The sequence below is a fragment of the Staurois parvus genome, unplaced genomic scaffold, assembly GCF_062004578.1.
Source record: "Staurois parvus isolate SC_StPar_1 unplaced genomic scaffold, SC_StPar_1.0 ptg001484l, whole genome shotgun sequence".
Lineage (NCBI taxonomy): Eukaryota > Metazoa > Chordata > Amphibia > Anura > Ranidae > Staurois > Staurois parvus.
The window spans coordinates 80,619-98,435 of record NW_028319280.1 but is presented as its reverse complement, the minus strand read 5'-3'; the positions used below and the strand labels follow the sequence as shown (position 1 = coordinate 98,435).

At 51.3% G+C, this 17,817-nt stretch overlaps 1 protein-coding gene across 1 annotated transcript in view; it reads left to right on the top strand.

Annotated features, from left to right (window-relative positions):
- The window catches only part of LOC149435585 (SCO-spondin-like), a 234,063-nt gene that overhangs the window by 148,153 nt on the left and 68,093 nt on the right, over positions 1-17,817 (top strand). Inside the window, 7 exon segments of the mRNA XM_089662513.1 lie at positions 71-241; positions 4,443-4,640; positions 10,236-10,332; positions 11,100-11,320; positions 11,421-11,570; positions 11,820-11,986; positions 13,428-13,591. Of these exon segments, the coding sequence (XP_089518639.1) occupies positions 71-241; positions 4,443-4,640; positions 10,236-10,332; positions 11,100-11,320; positions 11,421-11,570; positions 11,820-11,986; positions 13,428-13,591 (1,168 nt within the window).

The following is a 17,817-nucleotide window of genomic DNA, read 5'->3' as shown; positions in this document are numbered from 1 at the left end:
GCACGTATGTACCGCAACTGCCTCACACGTGACACGCGTGTCCGTAACGTCATCATTCTTTTCTCCTCAGTGAACGGACAGTGGAGCCCCTGGGGTCCCTGGTCAGAGTGTGACACCTGCTCTGTGGACTCTGTGAGGACTAGACAGTGCAGTAACCCCCCTGTGAGGTTTGGGGGCGCTCCATGTGAAGGAGAGTCCCGGCAGAGCAGAAATTGTCACCCCAACATCACACAGTGCTCAGGTAATGGGGTGCAGGTGCTTATAGTATAGACCTGGGGTCTCCAAACTGGGACTTGGGGGCCCGATATGGCACTTTGCCGGTCTTCATCCGGCCCTTGGAGCGCTATTTCTCCTACTGATACCAACATTGGGCAGGATTTCCCACCGACACCAATGATGGGGCACTATTCCTCCGAGTGACACCAATGATGGGGCACTATTCCTCCGAGTGACACCAATGATGGGGCACTATTCCTCCGAGTGACACCAATGATGGGGCACTATTCCTCCCACTGATACCAATGATGGGGCACTATTCCTCCCACTGACACCAATGATGGGGCACTATTCCCCCCACTGACACCAATGATGGGGCACTATTCCCCCCACTGACACCAATGATGGGGCACTATTCCTCCCACTGACACCAATGATGGGACACTATTCCTCCCACTGACACCAATGATGGGACACTATTCCTCCCACTGACACCAATGATGGGGCACTATTCCTCCCACTGACACCAATGATGGGACACTATTCCTCCCACTGACACCAATGATGGAGCACTATTCCTCCCACTGACACCAATGATGGGGCACTATTCCTCCCACTGACACCAATGATGGGGCACTATTCCACCCACTGACACCAATGATGGGGCACTATTCCTCCCACTGACACCAATGATGGGGCACTATTCCTCCCACTGACACCAATGATGGGGCACTATTCCTCCCACTGACACCAATGATGGGGCACTATTCCTCCCACTGACACCAATGATGGGGCACTATTCCACCCACTGACACCAATGATGGGGCACTATTCCACCCACTGACACCAATGATGGGGCACTATTCCTCCCACTGACACCAATGATGGGGCACTATTCCTCCCACTGACACCAATGATGGGGCACTATTCCACCCACTGACACCAATGATGGGGCACTATTCCTCCCACTGACACCAATGATGGGGCACTATTCCTCCCACTGACACCAATGATGGGGCACTATTCCACCCACTGACACCAATGATGGGGCACTATTCCACCCACTGACACCAATGATGGGGCACTATTCCTCCCACTGACACCAATGATGGGGCACTATTCCTCCCACTGACACCAATGATGGGGCACTATTCCTCCCACTGACACCAATGATGGGGCACTATTCCTCCCACTGACACCAATGATGGGGCACTATTCCTCCCACTGACACCAATGATGGGGCACTATTCCTCCCACTGACACCAATGATGGGGCACCATTCCTCCCACTGACACCAATGATGGGGCACCATTCCTCCCACTGACACCAATGATGGGACACCATTCCTCCCACTGACACCAATGATGGGGCACTATTCCTCCCACTAATACCAATGATGGGGCGCTATTCCTCCCACTGACACCAATGATGGAGCGCTATTCCTCCCACTGACACCAATGATGGAGCGCTATTCCTCCCACTGACACCAATGATGGGGCACTATTCCTCCCACTAATACCAATGATGGGGCGCTATTCCTCCCACTGACACCAATGATGGGGCACTATTCCTCCCACTGACACCAATGATGGAGCACTATTCCTCCCACTGACACCAATGATGGGGCACTATTCCACCCACTGACACCAATGATGGGGCACTATTCCTCCTACTGACACCAATGATGGGGCACTATTCCTCCCACTGACACCAATGATGGGGCGCTATTCCTCCCACTGACACCAATGATGGGGCGCTATTCCTCCCACTGACACCAATGATGGGGCACTATTCCTCCCACTGACACCAATGATGGGGCACTATTCCTCCCACTGACACCAATGATGGGGCGCTATTCCTCCCACTGACACCAATGATGGGACGCTATTCCTCCCACTGACACCAATGATGGGACGCTATTCCTCCCACTGACTCCAATGATGGGACGCTATTCCTCCCACTGACACCAATGATGGGGCGCTATTCCTCCCACTGACACCAATGATGGGACGCTATTCCTCCCACTGACACCAATGATGGGGCGCTATTCCTCCCACTGACACCAATGATGGGGCACTATTCCTCCCACTGACACCAATGATGGGGCACTATTCCTCCCACTGACACCAATGTGGGGCACTATTCCTCCCACTGACACCAATGATGGAGCACTATTCCTCCCACTGACACCAATGATGGGGCACTATTCCTCCCACTGACACCAATGATGGGGCACTATTCCTCCTACTGACACCAATGATGGGGCACTATTCCACCCACTGACACCAATGATGGGGCACTATTCCTCCTACTGACACCAATGATGGGGCACTATTCCACCCACTGACACCAATGATGGGGCACTATTCCTCCCACTGACACCAATGATGGGGCACTATTCCTCCCACTGACACCAATGATGGGGCACTATTCCTCCCACTGACACCAATGATGGGGCGCTATTCCTCCCACTGACACCAATGATGGGGCGCTATTCCTCCCACTGACACCAATGATGGGGCACTATTCCTCCCACTGACACCAATGATGGAGCGCTATTCCCCCCACTGACACCAATGATGGGACACTATTTCTCCCACTGACACCAATGATGGGGCGCTATTCCTCCCACTGACACCAATGATGGAGCGCTATTCCCCCCACTGACACCAATGATGGGGCACTATTCCTCCCACTGACACCAATGATGGGACACTATTCCTCCCACTGACACCAATGATGGGGCACTATTCCTCCCACTGACACCAATGTGGGGCACTATTCCTCCCACTGACACCAATGATGGGGCACTATTCCTCCCACTGACACCAATGATGGGGCACTATTCCTCCCACTGACACCAATGACGGGGCACTATTCCTCCCAGTGATACCAATGACGGGGCACTATTCCTCTCACTGACACCAATGATGGGACACTATTCCTCCCACTGACACCAATGTGGGGCACTATTCCTCCCACTGACACCAATGATGGGGCACTATTCCTCCCCCCACTGACACCAATGATGGGGCACTATTCCTCCCCCCACTGACACCAATGATGGGGCACTATTCCTTCCACTGACACCAATGATGGGACACTATTCCTCCCACTGACACCAATGATGGGGCACTATTCCTCCCACTGACACCAATGATGGGGCACTATTCCTCCCACTGACACCAATGATGGGGCACTATTCCTCCCCCCACTGACACCAATGATGGGGCACTATTCCTCCCCCCACTGACACCAATGATGGGGCACTATTCCTCCCACTGACACCAATGATGGGGCGCTATTCCTCCCACTGACACCAATGATGGGGCACTATTCCTCCCACTGACACCAATGATGGGGCACTATTCCTCCCACTGACACCAATGATGGGGCACTATTCCTCCCACTGACACCAATGATGGGGCACTATTCCTCCCACCACTGACACCAATGATGGGGCACTATTCCTCCCCCCACTGACACCAATGATGGGGCACTATTCCTCCCACTGACACCAATGATGGGGCACTATTCCTCCCACTGACACCAATAATGGGGCACTATTCCTCCCACTGACACCAATGACGGGGCACTATTCCTCCCAGTGATACCAATGACGGGGCACTATTCCTCTCACTGACACCAATGATGGGGCACTATTCCTCCCACTGACACCAATGATGGGGCACTATTCCTCCCCCCACTGACACCAATGATGGGGCACTATTCCTCCCCCCACTGACACCAATGATGGGGCACTATTCCTTCCACTGACACCAATGATGGGACACTATTCCTCCCACTGACACCAATGATGGAGCACTATTCCTCCCACTGACACCAATAATGGGGCACTATTCCTCCCACTGACACCAATGACGGGGCACTATTCCTCCCAGTGATACCAATGACGGGGCACTATTCCTCTCACTGACACCAATGATGGGGCACTATTCCTCCCACTGACACCAATGATGGGGCACTATTCCTCCCCCCACTGACACCAATGATGGGGCACTATTCCTCCCCCCACTGACACCAATGATGGGACACTATTCCTCCCACTGACACCAATGATGGGGCACTATTCCTCCCCCCACTGACACCAATGATGGGGCACTATTCCTCCCCCCACTGACACCAATGATGGGGCACTATTCCTCCCACTGACACCAATGATGGGGCACTATTCCTCCCACTGTAACTATTTGTTCGTCTTGCAGAATGTGATGGCGGTCTGGTAGACTTTCCGTGTGGTAAGCCGTGTCCTCGCTCCTGTGATGATCTCCATGGAGACGCCGTGTGCCTGGAGAGTGCGGAGTGTCAGCCCTCATGTGGGTGTCCTGAGGGTCAGCTGATGCAGGATGGGGCGTGCATGGAGTCAAGTGAATGCCGGTGCAAGTACCAGAACCGATCGCCAGGTGGGTGACCAGAGCAACGATCGATAATACGGTGTCAGTCATGTGTGTGTACACTAAGGGGATTGCCAAACATGGACAACCTCCTATCATTGCTACCACCAATACTGGGGGACCCCCAATACCCAACCACTGCTACCACCAATACTGGGGGACCCCCAACACCCAACCACTGCTATCACCAATACTGGGGGACCCCCAATACCCAACCACTGCTACCACCAATACTGGGGGACCCCCAACACCCAACCACTGCTACCACCAATACTGGGGGACCCCCAATACCCACTCACTGCTACCACCAATACTGGGGGACCCCCAATACCCACTCACTGCTATCACCAATACTGGGGGACCCCCAACACCCAACCACTGCTACCACCAATACTGGGGGACCCCCAACACCCAACCACTGCTACCACCAATACTGGGGGACCCCCAATACCCACTCACTGCTACCACCAATACTGGGGGACCCCCAATACCCAACCACTGCTATCACCAATACTGGGGGACCCCCAACACCCAAGCACTGCTACGACCAATACTGGGGGACCCCCAATACCCACTCACTGCTACCATCAATACTGGGGAACCCCCAATACCCACTCACTGCTACCATCAATACTGGGGAACCCCCAATACCCACTCACTGCTACCATCAATACTGGGGAACCCCCAATACCCAACCACTGCTATCACCAATACTGGGGGACCCCCAACACCCAAGCACTGCTACGACCAATACTGGGGGACCCCCAATACCCACTCACTGCTACCATCAATACTGGGGAACCCCCAATACCCACTCACTGCTACCATCAATACTGGGGAACCCCCAATACCCACTCACTGCTACCATCAATACTGGGGAACCCCCAATACCCAACCACTGCTATCACCAATCCCGAGAGATCACCAACACCCAACCACTGCTATCACCAATACCGAGAGATCACCAACACCCAACCACTGCTATCACCAATCCCGAAAGATCTCCAACACCCAACCACTGCTATCACCAATCCCGGGGGATCCCCAACACCCAACCACTGCTATCACCAATCCCGAAAGATCTCCAACACCCAACCACTGCTATCACCAATCCCGGGGGATCCCCAACACCCAACCACTGCTATCACCAATACCGAGAGATCATCAACACCTAACCACTGCTATCACCAATCCCGAGAGATCACCAACACCCAACCACTGCTATCACCAATACCGAGAGATCTCCAACACCCAACCACTGCTATCACCAATCCCGGGGGATCCCCAACACCCAACCACTGCTATCACCAATACCGAGAGATCTCCAACACCCAACCACTGCTATCACCAATCCCGGGGGATCCCCAACACCCAACCACTGCTATCACCAATACCGAGAGATCATCAACACCTAACCACTGCTATCACCAATCCCGAGAGATCACCAACACCCAACCACTGCTATCACCAATACCGAGAGATCACCAACACCCAACCACTGCTATCACCAATACCGAGAGATCACCAACACCCAACCACTGCTATCACCAATCCCGGGGGATCCCCAACACCCAACCACTGCTATCACCAATCCCGGGGGATCCCCAACACCCAACCACTGCTATCACCAATCCCGGGGGATCCCCAACACCCAACCACTGCTATCACCAATACCGAGAGATCATCAACACCTAACCACTGCTATCACCAATACCGGGGGATCCCCAACACCCAACCACTGCTACCACCAATACCGGGGGACCCCCAACACCCAACCACTGCTACCACCAATACCGGGGGACCCCCAACACCCAACCACTGCTACCACCAATACCGGGGGACCCCCAACACCCAACCACTGCTACCACCAATACCGGGGGATCCCCAACACCCAACCACTGCTATCACCAATACTGAGAGATCTCCAACACCCAACCACTGCTATCACCAATCCCGAAAGATCTCCAACACCCAACCACTGCTATCACCAATACCGGGGGGACCTCCATCACCCAACCACTGCTATCACCAATACCGGGAGACCCCCAACACTCGCTCACTGCTATCACCAACACCGGGAAATCTCCAACACCCAACCACTGCTATCACCAAAACCCCACTCTCACTGGAATCCTCAGCAGCTCTTCATTTTTGGAGGATTTCCAGTTGTGTTCCTTCTGTTGAGGGATGTGACGGTTGTAGTAGTGGCACGGAACGTTCTTCATGCATAGAGTGTCTCATGTTTTCCTTCTTCTGTTGAGGGATGTGACGGTTGTAGTAGTTGCACGGAACGTTCTCCATGCATACAGTGTCTCATGTTTTCCCTCTTCTGTTGAGGGATGTGACGGTTGTAGTAGTGGCACGGAACGTTCTTCATGCATAGAGTGTCTCATGTTTTCCTTCTTCTGTTGAGGGATGTGACGGTTGTAGTAGTTGCACGGAACGTTCTCCATGCATACAGTGTCTCATGTTTTCCCTCTTCTGTTGAGGGATGTGACGGTTGTAGTAGTTGCACGGAACGTTCTCCATGCATAGAGTGTCTCATGTTTTCCCTCTTCTGTTGAGGGATGTGACGGTTGTAGTAGTTGCACGGAACGTTCTCCATGCATACGGTGTCTCATGTTTTCCCCCTTTTGTTGAGGGATGTGACGGTTGTAGTAGTTGCACGGAACGTTCTCCATGCATAGAGTGTCTCATGTTTTCCCTCTTCTGTTGAGGGATGTGACGGATGTAGTAGTTGCACGGAACGTTCTTCATGCATAGAGTGTCTCATGTTTTCCCTCTTCTGTTGAGGGATGTGACGGTTGTAGTAGTTGCACGGAACGTTCTTCATGCATAGAGTGTCTCATGTTTTCCCTCTTCTGTTGAGGGATGTGACGGTTGTAGTAGTTGCACGGAACGTTCTCCATGCATAGAGTGTCTCATGTTTTCCCTCTTCTGTTGAGGGATGTGACGGTTGTAGTAGTTGCACGGAACGTTCTCCATGCATAGAGTGTCTCATGTTTTCCTTCTTCTGTTGAGGGATGTGACGGTTGTAGTAGTTGCACGGAACGTTCTCCATGCATACAGTGTCTCATGTTTTCCCCCTTCTGTTGAGGGATGTGACGATTGTAGTAGTTCCACGGAACGTTCTCCATGCATAGAGTGTCTCATGTTTTCCCTCTTCTGTTGAGGGATGTGACGGTTGTAGTAGTTGCACGGAACGTTCTCCATGCATAGAGTGTCTCATGTTTTCCCTCTTCTGTTGAGGGATGTGACGGTTGTAGTAGTTGCACGGAACGTTCTCCATGCATAGTGTCTCATGTTTTCCTTCTTCTGTTGAGGGATGTGACGGTTGTAGTAGTTGCACGGAACGTTCTCCATGCATAGAGTGTCTCATGTTTTCCCTCTTCTGTTGAGGGATGTGACGGTTGTAGTAGTTCCACGGAACGTTCTCCATGCATAGAGTGTCTCATGTTTTCCCTCTTCTGTTGAGGGATGTGACGGTTGTAGTAGTTGCACGGAACGTTCTCCATGCATAGAGTGTCTCATGTTTTCCCTCTTCTGTTGAGGGATGTGACGGATGTAGTAGTTGCACGGAACGTTCTCCATGCATAGAGTGTCTCATGTTTTCCCTCTTCTGTTGAGGGATGTGACGGTTGTAGTAGTTGCACGGAACGTTCTCCATGCATAGAGTGTCTCATGTTTTCCCTCTTCTGTTGAGGGATGTGACGGTTGTAGTAGTTGCACGGAACGTTCTTCATGCATAGAGTGTCTCATGTTTTCCCTCTTCTGTTGAGGGATGTGACGGTTGTAGTAGTTGCACGGAACGTTCTCCATGCATAGAGTGTCTCATGTTTTCCCTCTTCTGTTGAGGGATGTGACGGTTGTAGTAGTTGCACGGAACGTTCTCCATGCATAGAGTGTCTCATGTTTTCCCTCTTCTGTTGAGGGATGTGACGGTTGTAGTAGTTGCACGGAACGTTCTCCATGCATAGAGTGTCTCATGTTTTCCTTCTTCTGTTGAGGGATGTGACGGTTGTAGTAGTTGCACGGAACGTTCTCCATGCATAGAGTGTCTCATGTTTTCCCTCTTCTGTTGAGGGATGTGACGGTTGTAGTAGTTGCACGGAACGTTCTCCATGCATAGAGTGTCTCATGTTTTCCTTCTTCTGTTGAGGGATGTGACGGTTGTAGTAGTTGCACGGAACGTTCTTCATGCATAGAGTGTCTCATGTTTTCCCTCTTCTGTTGAGGGATGTGACGGTTGTAGTAGTTGCACGGAACGTTCTCCATGCATAGAGTGTCTCATGTTTTCCTTCTTCTGTTGAGGGATGTGACGGTTGTAGTAGTTCCACGGAACGTTCTCCATGCATAGAGTGTCTCATGTTTTCCCTCTTCTGTTGAGGGATGTGACGGTTGTAGTAGTTGCACGGAACGTTCTCCATGCATAGAGTGTCTCATGTTTTCCCTCTTCTGTTGAGGGATGTGACGGTTGTAGTAGTTGCACGGAACGTTCTTCATGCATAGAGTGTCTCATGTTTTCCCTCTTCTGTTGAGGGATGTGACGGTTGTAGTAGTTGCACGGAACGTTCTCCATGCATAGAGTGTCTCATGTTTTCCCTCTTCTGTTGAGGGATGTGACGGTTGTAGTAGTTGCACGGAACGTTCTCCATGCATAGAGTGTCTCATGTTTTCCCTCTTCTGTTGAGGGATGTGACGGTTGTAGTAGTTGCACGGAACGTTCTCCATGCATAGAGTGTCTCATGTTTTCCTTCTTCTGTTGAGGGATGTGACGGTTGTAGTAGTTGCACGGAACGTTCTCCATGCATAGAGTGTCTCATGTTTTCCCTCTTCTGTTGAGGGATGTGACGGTTGTAGTAGTTGCACGGAACGTTCTCCATGCATAGAGTGTCTCATGTTTTCCTTCTTCTGTTGAGGGATGTGACGGTTGTAGTAGTTGCACGGAACGTTCTCCATGCATAGAGTGTCTCATGTTTTCCCCCTTCTGTTGAGGGATGTGACGATTGTAGTAGTTCCACGGAACGTTCTCCATGCATAGAGTGTCTCATGTTTTCCCTCTTCTGTTGAGGGATGTGACGGTTGTAGTAGTTCCACGGAATGTTCTCCATGCATAGGGTGTCTCATGTTTTCCTTCTTCTGTTGAGGGATGTGGCGATTGTAGTAGTTGCACGGAACGTTCTCCATGCATACAGTGTCTCATGTTTTCCCTCTTCTGTTGAGGGATGTGACTGTTGTAGTAGTTGCACGGAACGTTCTCCATGCATACAGTGTCTCATGTTTTCCCTCTTCTGTTGAGGGATGTGACGGTTGTAGTAGTTGCACGGAACGTTCTCCATGCATAGTGTCTCATGTGTTCCCTCTTCTGTTGAGGGATGTGACGGTTGTAGTAGTTGCACGGAATGTTCTCCATGCATAGAGTGTCTCATGTTTTCCTTCTTCTGTTGAGGGATGTGACGGATGTAGTAGTTGCACGGAACGTTCTTCATGCATACGGTGTCTCATGTTTTCCCTCTTCTGTTGAGGGATGTGACGGTTGTAGTAGTTCCACGGAACGTTCTCCATGCATAGAGTGTCTCATGTTTTCTCTCTTCTGTTCTATAGGAGGGTCAGAGTCTGGTAACAGCTCCGCCTGGTCCGGTCCGGAGCCCTGGCAGTATCTACCGTCTGGAGAGAGTGTGATTCTTCAATGTCAGAATTGGTATGTCGGGATCAGGAGATGTCGGGGTCAGGAGAGGTCGGGGTCAGGAGAGGTCGGGGTCAGGAGATGTCGGGATCAGGAGAGGTCGGGGTCAGGAGAGGTCGGGGTCAGGAGAGGTCGGGGTCAGGAGTAGTCGGGGTCAGGAGTAGTCGGGGTCAGGAGAGGTCGGGGTCAGGAGTGGTCGGGATCAGGAGATGTCGGGATCAGGAGATGTCAGGGTCAGGAGATGTCGGGGTCAGGAGATGTCGGGGTCAGGAGAGGTCGGGGTCAGGAGATGTCGGGGTCAGGAGATGTCGGGGTCAGGAGAGGTCGGGGTCAGGAGTGGTCGGGGTCAGGAGTGGTCGGGGTCAGGAGAGGTCGGGGTCAGGAGAGGTCGGGGTCAGGAGAGGTCGGGGTCAGGAGAGGTCGGGGTCAGGAGAGGTCGGGGTCAGGAGAGGTCGGGGTCAGGAGTGGTCGGGGTCAGGAGTGGTCGGGGTCAGGAGAGGTCGGGGTCAGGGGAGGTCGGGGTCAGGGGAGGTCGGGGTCAGGGGAGGTCGGGGTCAGGGGAGGTCGGGGTCAGGGGAGGTCGGGGTCAGGAGAGGTCGGGGTCAGGAGTGGTCGGGGTCAGGAGTGGTCGGGGTCAGGAGTGGTCGGGGTCAGGAGTGGTCGGGGTCAGGAGAGGTCGGGGTCAGGAGAGGTCGGGGTCAGGAGAGGTCGGGGTCAGGAGAGGTCGGGGTGAAGGCCACGTCTCTCTTTGTAGATATTAAAGAAGATTGTTCTTGTTCCAGCACCTGCGTTGATGGCCGCTTGCTCTGCACTTTCGACCCGCGTTGTGTTCTGGATGGTGGTTGGGGTCCTTGGAGTTTGTGGTCCTCATGTTCTTCAAGCTGTGGAGATGGCATCCAGACCCGTAGGAGGAAATGTGACAGTCCAGCTCCACAAAATGGTGGAAGAGCATGCGTGGGGGGTGAAAAGCAGCAGAGGCACTGCCAGGGGCCCGCCTGTCCCGGTGAGACAAGGACTGTCCTTTGTACACCACACACACACGACCATAGGGCTGATACCGATTCCTGAACCCCTTGCGCCCGTTGTGTCTTCGTTCAATACAGAACCGGATCCTTGGAGCGAGTGGTCCCCGTGGTCTCCATGTAGTCTTAGCTGCGGGGGAGGGGAGCAGATCCGGGTACGAGAATGTCGGCATCAGGAATGTGAAGGAAACGCCATCCAAAGCAGGATGTGCAACAGCCAAGTTTGCCTAGGTGAGTACCTGTCCTAGGACAAGATGGCGGAGTGACTGTCCACCTGGTGATTGTCTCAGCGACTCCCATCGTCCGGATATTCGCTTAGACTAGGACCCTGAGGTGGGAGTCGTGCCACTGCCCCCCCTCCCCCGCCAGCTGGAAATAGAAAAGTCTTGGAGCGATGTTCTCTCTCGTAGTCACTCCACTATAGGGGTGTCTCCTTGTCACCGATGGTGAGGCTGCTGATTGGCTGTTCCGTGTTTCCAGATGTTGGTTGTCCGATCGACCGGTTGTACCGCGAATGTGGGAAGGACGACAGCTGCCCCTACAGTTGCGCCCACCTCACCCAGCAGGTGGAGTGCTTCCCGGATGAGTGTGAGGAAGGGTGTCACTGCCCGCTGGGCACCTACTTCCACAACGGATCCTGCATCACGGTGAGGCTTCAAGTCATGTGACTCTTGTGAGGGCGTTCCACGTGGACGCTCAGGAGAGATGATACAGTTTAGGGTTGGCTTCTTCTGGCTTGTGATGTTTTTGGTGGACAGCAGTAATGACACCAGGGGCGGCACTGCCCGAGGGCCCGGGGTCAGTAGGGGGCCCCATGAGATGCCCCTGGTACCTTTTTTTATAGTCCTTTTTGAGTTTGGGCAAGGACACAGCGGCCCTATGAGTTGTCAGTCCGCCCCTGAATGACACCATAATAATCGAAGGGGTCACCACACTGACCAGGGCCGGGGGAGGGGCTAGGCTTGGTCATTCTCTTGCTAATTTTTTGTTTTCGTATTTTGGGTGGAGTTGTGAAGAGTTGGACCCCCTGTCAGGTTTTCTGGCTGTCTGTGTCCACATTGGTGAGATTCCTCCTCTCCCACTGTCCTGGTCACCATTGTTCCAATGGGGACACCGGTCTGGTGACACCTGTCTAAGAAGGAATTGCACTTCCTGTTGTCTCTGAGACTCGAAGAAAGGGAAAATCTTTCCAATAGGACAGCAAATAAATCTGACGGGGGTTTGAACCATTTCCTGCTTCATCCAAATCCCCCTCCCCCCCAACATGAAAATGATATTTTGAACTAGAACCTTTTAATTTTCATTACTCAACTTTTAGAGCCGGTGATGTCATCACTGGGTCCCTGTGCTTCTCTATGCAATGTATGCACATCATGGCTGATAGGAGGGGCCGGCAAGGTGCTGTACATAGCTTCCTGAAAACATCCCAGCACCCTGCCTCAGTACTCCCAAGCAGGGGCGGACTGACAACTCATGGGGCCCCCGGGCAATAGGGGATCATGGGGCCCCTGTGTCCATGCCCAAACTCAAAAAAACCTATGCAAAAGGTACCAGGGGCATCTCATGGGGCCCCCTACTGACCCCGGGCCCTCGGGCAGTGCCTGAGTTTCCAAATGGTCAGTCTGCCCCTGCTCCCAAGAGCCCTCTCGAGATCTGTAAAATACTCACCATGCTTCTTATCGAATTCCATGGGGTGTCTACTTTCCAAAAAAGGAGTCATTTGGGGGGTTTGGTGCTGTCCTGGCATTTCAGGGCCTCCGAAACTGTGATAGGTAGTCAGGAAGTGTAATGAGAGAATAAAGCCCTTTAAAAGCCTGAAGGTGGTCATTGGATTTTGGGCCCCTGTATGCGGCCAGCCTGCCAAAACGTCTCTCACATGTGAGTGCAGGACTGGAGGGAAGGATGGAGTTCAGCTTGGTGGTTCGAGGTTCCAGTAGGTCAGTTTTGGGCTTGGGGTGTGACTACGGCCGTATCATATTCATTCTGAGCACCGCTCACTTATTGATACCGAATGTTCAGTGGTCGGCAGTGTATTGGTGATGTCCTATCTGCTCCACGTATGAATACTTTTGTTCCTGTCTGGTTCAGGATTGTCCATGTGTGGTGACGGAAGAGATTCTACGGGGACTGAGGAATGCCACGCCTGGTGCCACACCCCATCCACCTTCGCTGGTCACCCTCCATGGAGCTGAGCTCATTCCGGGAGAAGAGGTGACTTCGGGAGACCAGATCCACCACGGCTGCAGCTCCTGGTAAGGACTCCGGGAATAGGGAACCCCAGAGAACTACAACTCCCAGCAGGCCAAACTGAGCTATAATGGGGGATGTTTGTCCGCTCCATCTAAACGTTGTATTTCATCACATCGTGGTCCTTTGGAAGAGTGTGTGACCTGCAGCAGTGGAAAGCTGGTAAAATATCACGGCAATGCAGGATTATGGGCCTTCCGTTGAGGGACATGGGAAGTCTTTATCTCTTAGCTTGTACTGCCACCTACAGGCGGATAGGACACTAACACAACCAGGGTAACCCCTCGTACTACCAGCGTGGCTCAACTTTTTCTGATGGACCTTCTTTCTTCAGCTCTGCTGTTCCAAAGACCTACCTGTGATTTTTCTTTTTTCTCCAACCAAGACTCTTCTCCGCAGCATTGCTGGTGGTTTCCCCTCCAAATTGCAGCTATACAGCATGGTTGTCCTGCAACCAGACCCCACTGGATTGGATGGTGCAAGTGACCTTCAGGCACTGGGTTCCATGTGGGCCGCTTTCCAGACCCAGTTCTGGAAAAGATTCGCTGCAGAGTGCTTTCCAGGTCCAGAGCTGCTGGCACAGTCTCAGGAATTCTCTGAAGACTCATTTAACGAGTAGCTCTGGGAGGTCCATTATTTTTATTGGTCGCTGGATGCCAATGTTCTCGGTTTTCCACCAGCCTTGCTGTATAAAGGGGTTAATGCTGTGGGACTGATCTTTGACATCATCCGCCAGGTGGAGTGTTGCACTAGTAGACCACGCTCTCTTTGCCACCATACGTCGAGGAAGTATCTCCCTCCAGCTGCTCCTACTACAAAGTGCCATGTGGATCTTTGATCTTCAAAACTGCTTCTGCTGCCCACATACAGCAGCTTTGGTCACCTTCAGTCGTTTGACCCTCCAGTCACTGACCTATTACCAGCTGTCCGGGTTTCATGAGTACTTGAGACCTTGTGTCTTACCCTGAACGTGTATGTTGTATATTGCCTATCTGCTTGGTGGCTGGAATATGCCTGATTGTAGACACGGGTGGTGGGGGGACAGTCCCACTGTGCCAAGTGCCCTCAGCTTAGCTTCTTCTGATGGTGTCAGTGCTGCTTACAGTACGCTTGCTGATGGGGCTAGTGTCTGATATCCATGCTTTCTTCTTGGTGGCTTCTGAGCCATTGGTCACGGAGAATCGAACTCAAATCTTTGGCTAGTGAGCTTACCCCTGAGAGGTTGCAGTCTTCTGCTATTACTCCCAAGTTAAAGGAGAGCAATTTGGCTCCTATTGTTGCCATGCATGCCACTCCGAAGCTAGAGGATTAGCCTGTTACTTCTACCAGTGTGGTTTCCATCCTTGGGTTGTATAGGGTTCCTAAAGCTGCAAAGACTTTCTCTGTTCTAATTGCTTGTCTAAAGAGATTGGAAGCACATCCTGGTAAGCTGTTTGTCCCCCCTATGAGGTTACTGGCTTTGTATCCATTTTGTGAGGAGTTTGTTCAGAATTGGTCTATTCCCACACTGGATCTAGTCATGTCTAGCCTTACCAAGGTGACCACCATACTGTTGAAGGACGCAACTGCCTTTAGGAACCCAACTGATAAGCGATTGGAAGCTCTTTCAAGAGTCCTGTGTGGTGGGTCCCGCTGTGCACCTGATTCTGGCTTTATTTCATCAAACCAGTAAACCCAAGGGTGGGATCGTAGGTAGTCCCCAGATAAGGAGATACATGAAAGTAAACCCAAGGGTGGGATCGTAGGTAGTCCCCAGATAAGGAGATACATGAAAGTAAACCCAAGGGTGGGATCGTAGGTAGTCCCCAGATAAGGAGATATGTGAAAGTAAACCCAAGGGTGGGATCGTAGGTAGTCCCCAGATAAGGAGATACATGAAAGTAAACCCAAGTGTGGGATCGTAGGTAGTCCCCAGATAAGGAGATACATGAAAGTAAACCCAAGTGTGGGATCGTAGGTAGTCTTCAGATAAGGAGATACATGAAAGTAAACCCAAGTGTGGGATCGTAGGTAGTCCTCAGATAAGGAGATACATGAAAGTAAACCCAAGGGTGGGATCGTAGGTAGTCCCCAGATAAGGAGATACATGAAAGTAAACCCAAGGGTGGGATCATAGGTAGTCCCCAGATAAGGAGATACATGAAAGTAAACCCAAGGGTGGGATCATAGGTAGTCCCCAGATAAGGAGATATGTGAAAGTAAACCCAAGGGTGGGATCGTAGGTAGTCCCCAGATAAGGAGATACATGAAAGTAAACCCAAGTGTGGGATCGTAGGTAGTCCTCAGATAAGGAGATACATGAAAGTAAACCCAAGTGTGGGATCGTAGGTAGTCCTGAGATAAGGAGATACATGAAAGTAAACCCAAGTGTGGGATCGTAGGTAGTCCCCAGATAAGGAGATACATGAAAGTAAACCCAAGGGTGGGATCGTAGGTAGTCCCCAGATAAGGAGATATGTGAAAGTAAACCCAAGACTGGGATTGTAGGTGGTCCTCAGATAAGGAGATACATGAAAGTAAACCCAAGTGTGGGATCGTAGGTAGTCCTCAGATAAGGAGATACATGAAAGTAAACCCAAGGGTGGGATCGTAGGTAGTCCTCAGATAAGGAGATACATGAAAGTAAACCCAAGGGTGGGATCGTAGGTAGTCCTCAGATAAGGAGATACATGAAAGTAAACCCAAGTGTGGGATCGTAGGTAGTCCCCAGATAAGGAGATACATGAAAGTAAACCCAAGTGTGGGATCGTAGGTAGTCCCCAGATAAGGAGATACATGAAAGTAAACCCAAGGGTGGGATCGTAGGTAGTCCCCAGATAAGGAGATACATGAAAGTAAACCCAAGGGTGGGATCGTAGGTGGTCCCCAGATAAGGAGATACATGAAAGTAAACCCAAGAGTGGGATCGTAGGTGGTCCCCAGATAAGGAGATACATGAAAGTAAACCCAAGAGTGGGATCGTAGGTAGTCCCCAGATAAGGAGATACATGAAAGTAAACCCAAGTGTGGGATCGTAGGTAGTCCCCAGATAAGGAGATACATGAAAGTAAACCCAAGGGTGGGATCGTAGGTGGTCCTCAGATAAGGAGATACATGAAAGTAAACCCAAGTGTGGGATCGTAGGTGGTCCTCAGATAAGGAGATACATGAAAGTAAACCCAAGTGTGGGATCGTAGGTGGTCCTCAGATAAGGAGATACATGAAAGTAAACCCAAGTGTGGGATCGTAGGTGGTCCTCAGATAAGGAGATACATGAAAGTAAACCCAAGGGTGGGATCGTAGGTAGTCCCCAGATAAGGAGATACATGAAAGTAAACCCAAGAGTGGGATCGTAGGTAGTCCTCAGATAAGGAGATACATGAAAGTAAACCCAAGGGTGGGATCGTAGGTAATCCCCAGATAAGGGGATACATGAAAGTAAACCCAAGTGTGGGATCGTAGGTAGTCCCCAGATAAGGAGATACATGAAAGTAAACCCAAGTGTGGGATCGTAGGTGGTCCTGAGATAAGGAGATACATGAAATTAAACCCAAGTGTGGGATCGTAGGTGGTCCTCAGATAAGGAGATACATGAAAGTAAACCCAAGAGTGGGATCGTAGGTAGTCCTCAGATAAGGAGATATATGAAAGTAAACCCAAGTGTGGGATTGTAGGTAGTCCTGAGATAAGGAGATACATGAAAGTAAGCCCAAGTGTGGGATTGTAGGTAGTCCTCAGATAAGGAGATACATGAACGTAAGCCCAAGTGTGGGATTGTAGGTAGTCCTCAGATAAGGAGATACATGAAAATAAACCCAAGTGTGGGATTGTAGGTGGTCCTCAGATAAGGAGATACATGAAAGTAAACCCAAGTGTGGGATTGTAGGTGGTCCTCAGAAATGGAGATACATGAAAGTAAACCCAAGTGTGGGATTGTAGGTGGTCCTCAGAAATGGAGATACATGAAAGTAAACCCAAGTGTGGGATCGTAGGTAGTCCCCAGATAAGGAGATACATGAAAGTAAACCCAAGTGTGGGATCGTAGGTAGTCCTCAGATAAGGAGATACATGAACGTAAACCCAAGTGTGGGATTGTAGGTAGTCCTCAGATAAGGAGATACATGAAAGTAAACCCAAGTGTGGGATTGTAGGTAGTCCTCAGATAAGGAGATACATGAACGTAAACCCAAGTGTGGGATTGTAGGTAGTCCTCAGATAAGGAGATACATGAACGTAAACCCAAGTGTGGGAT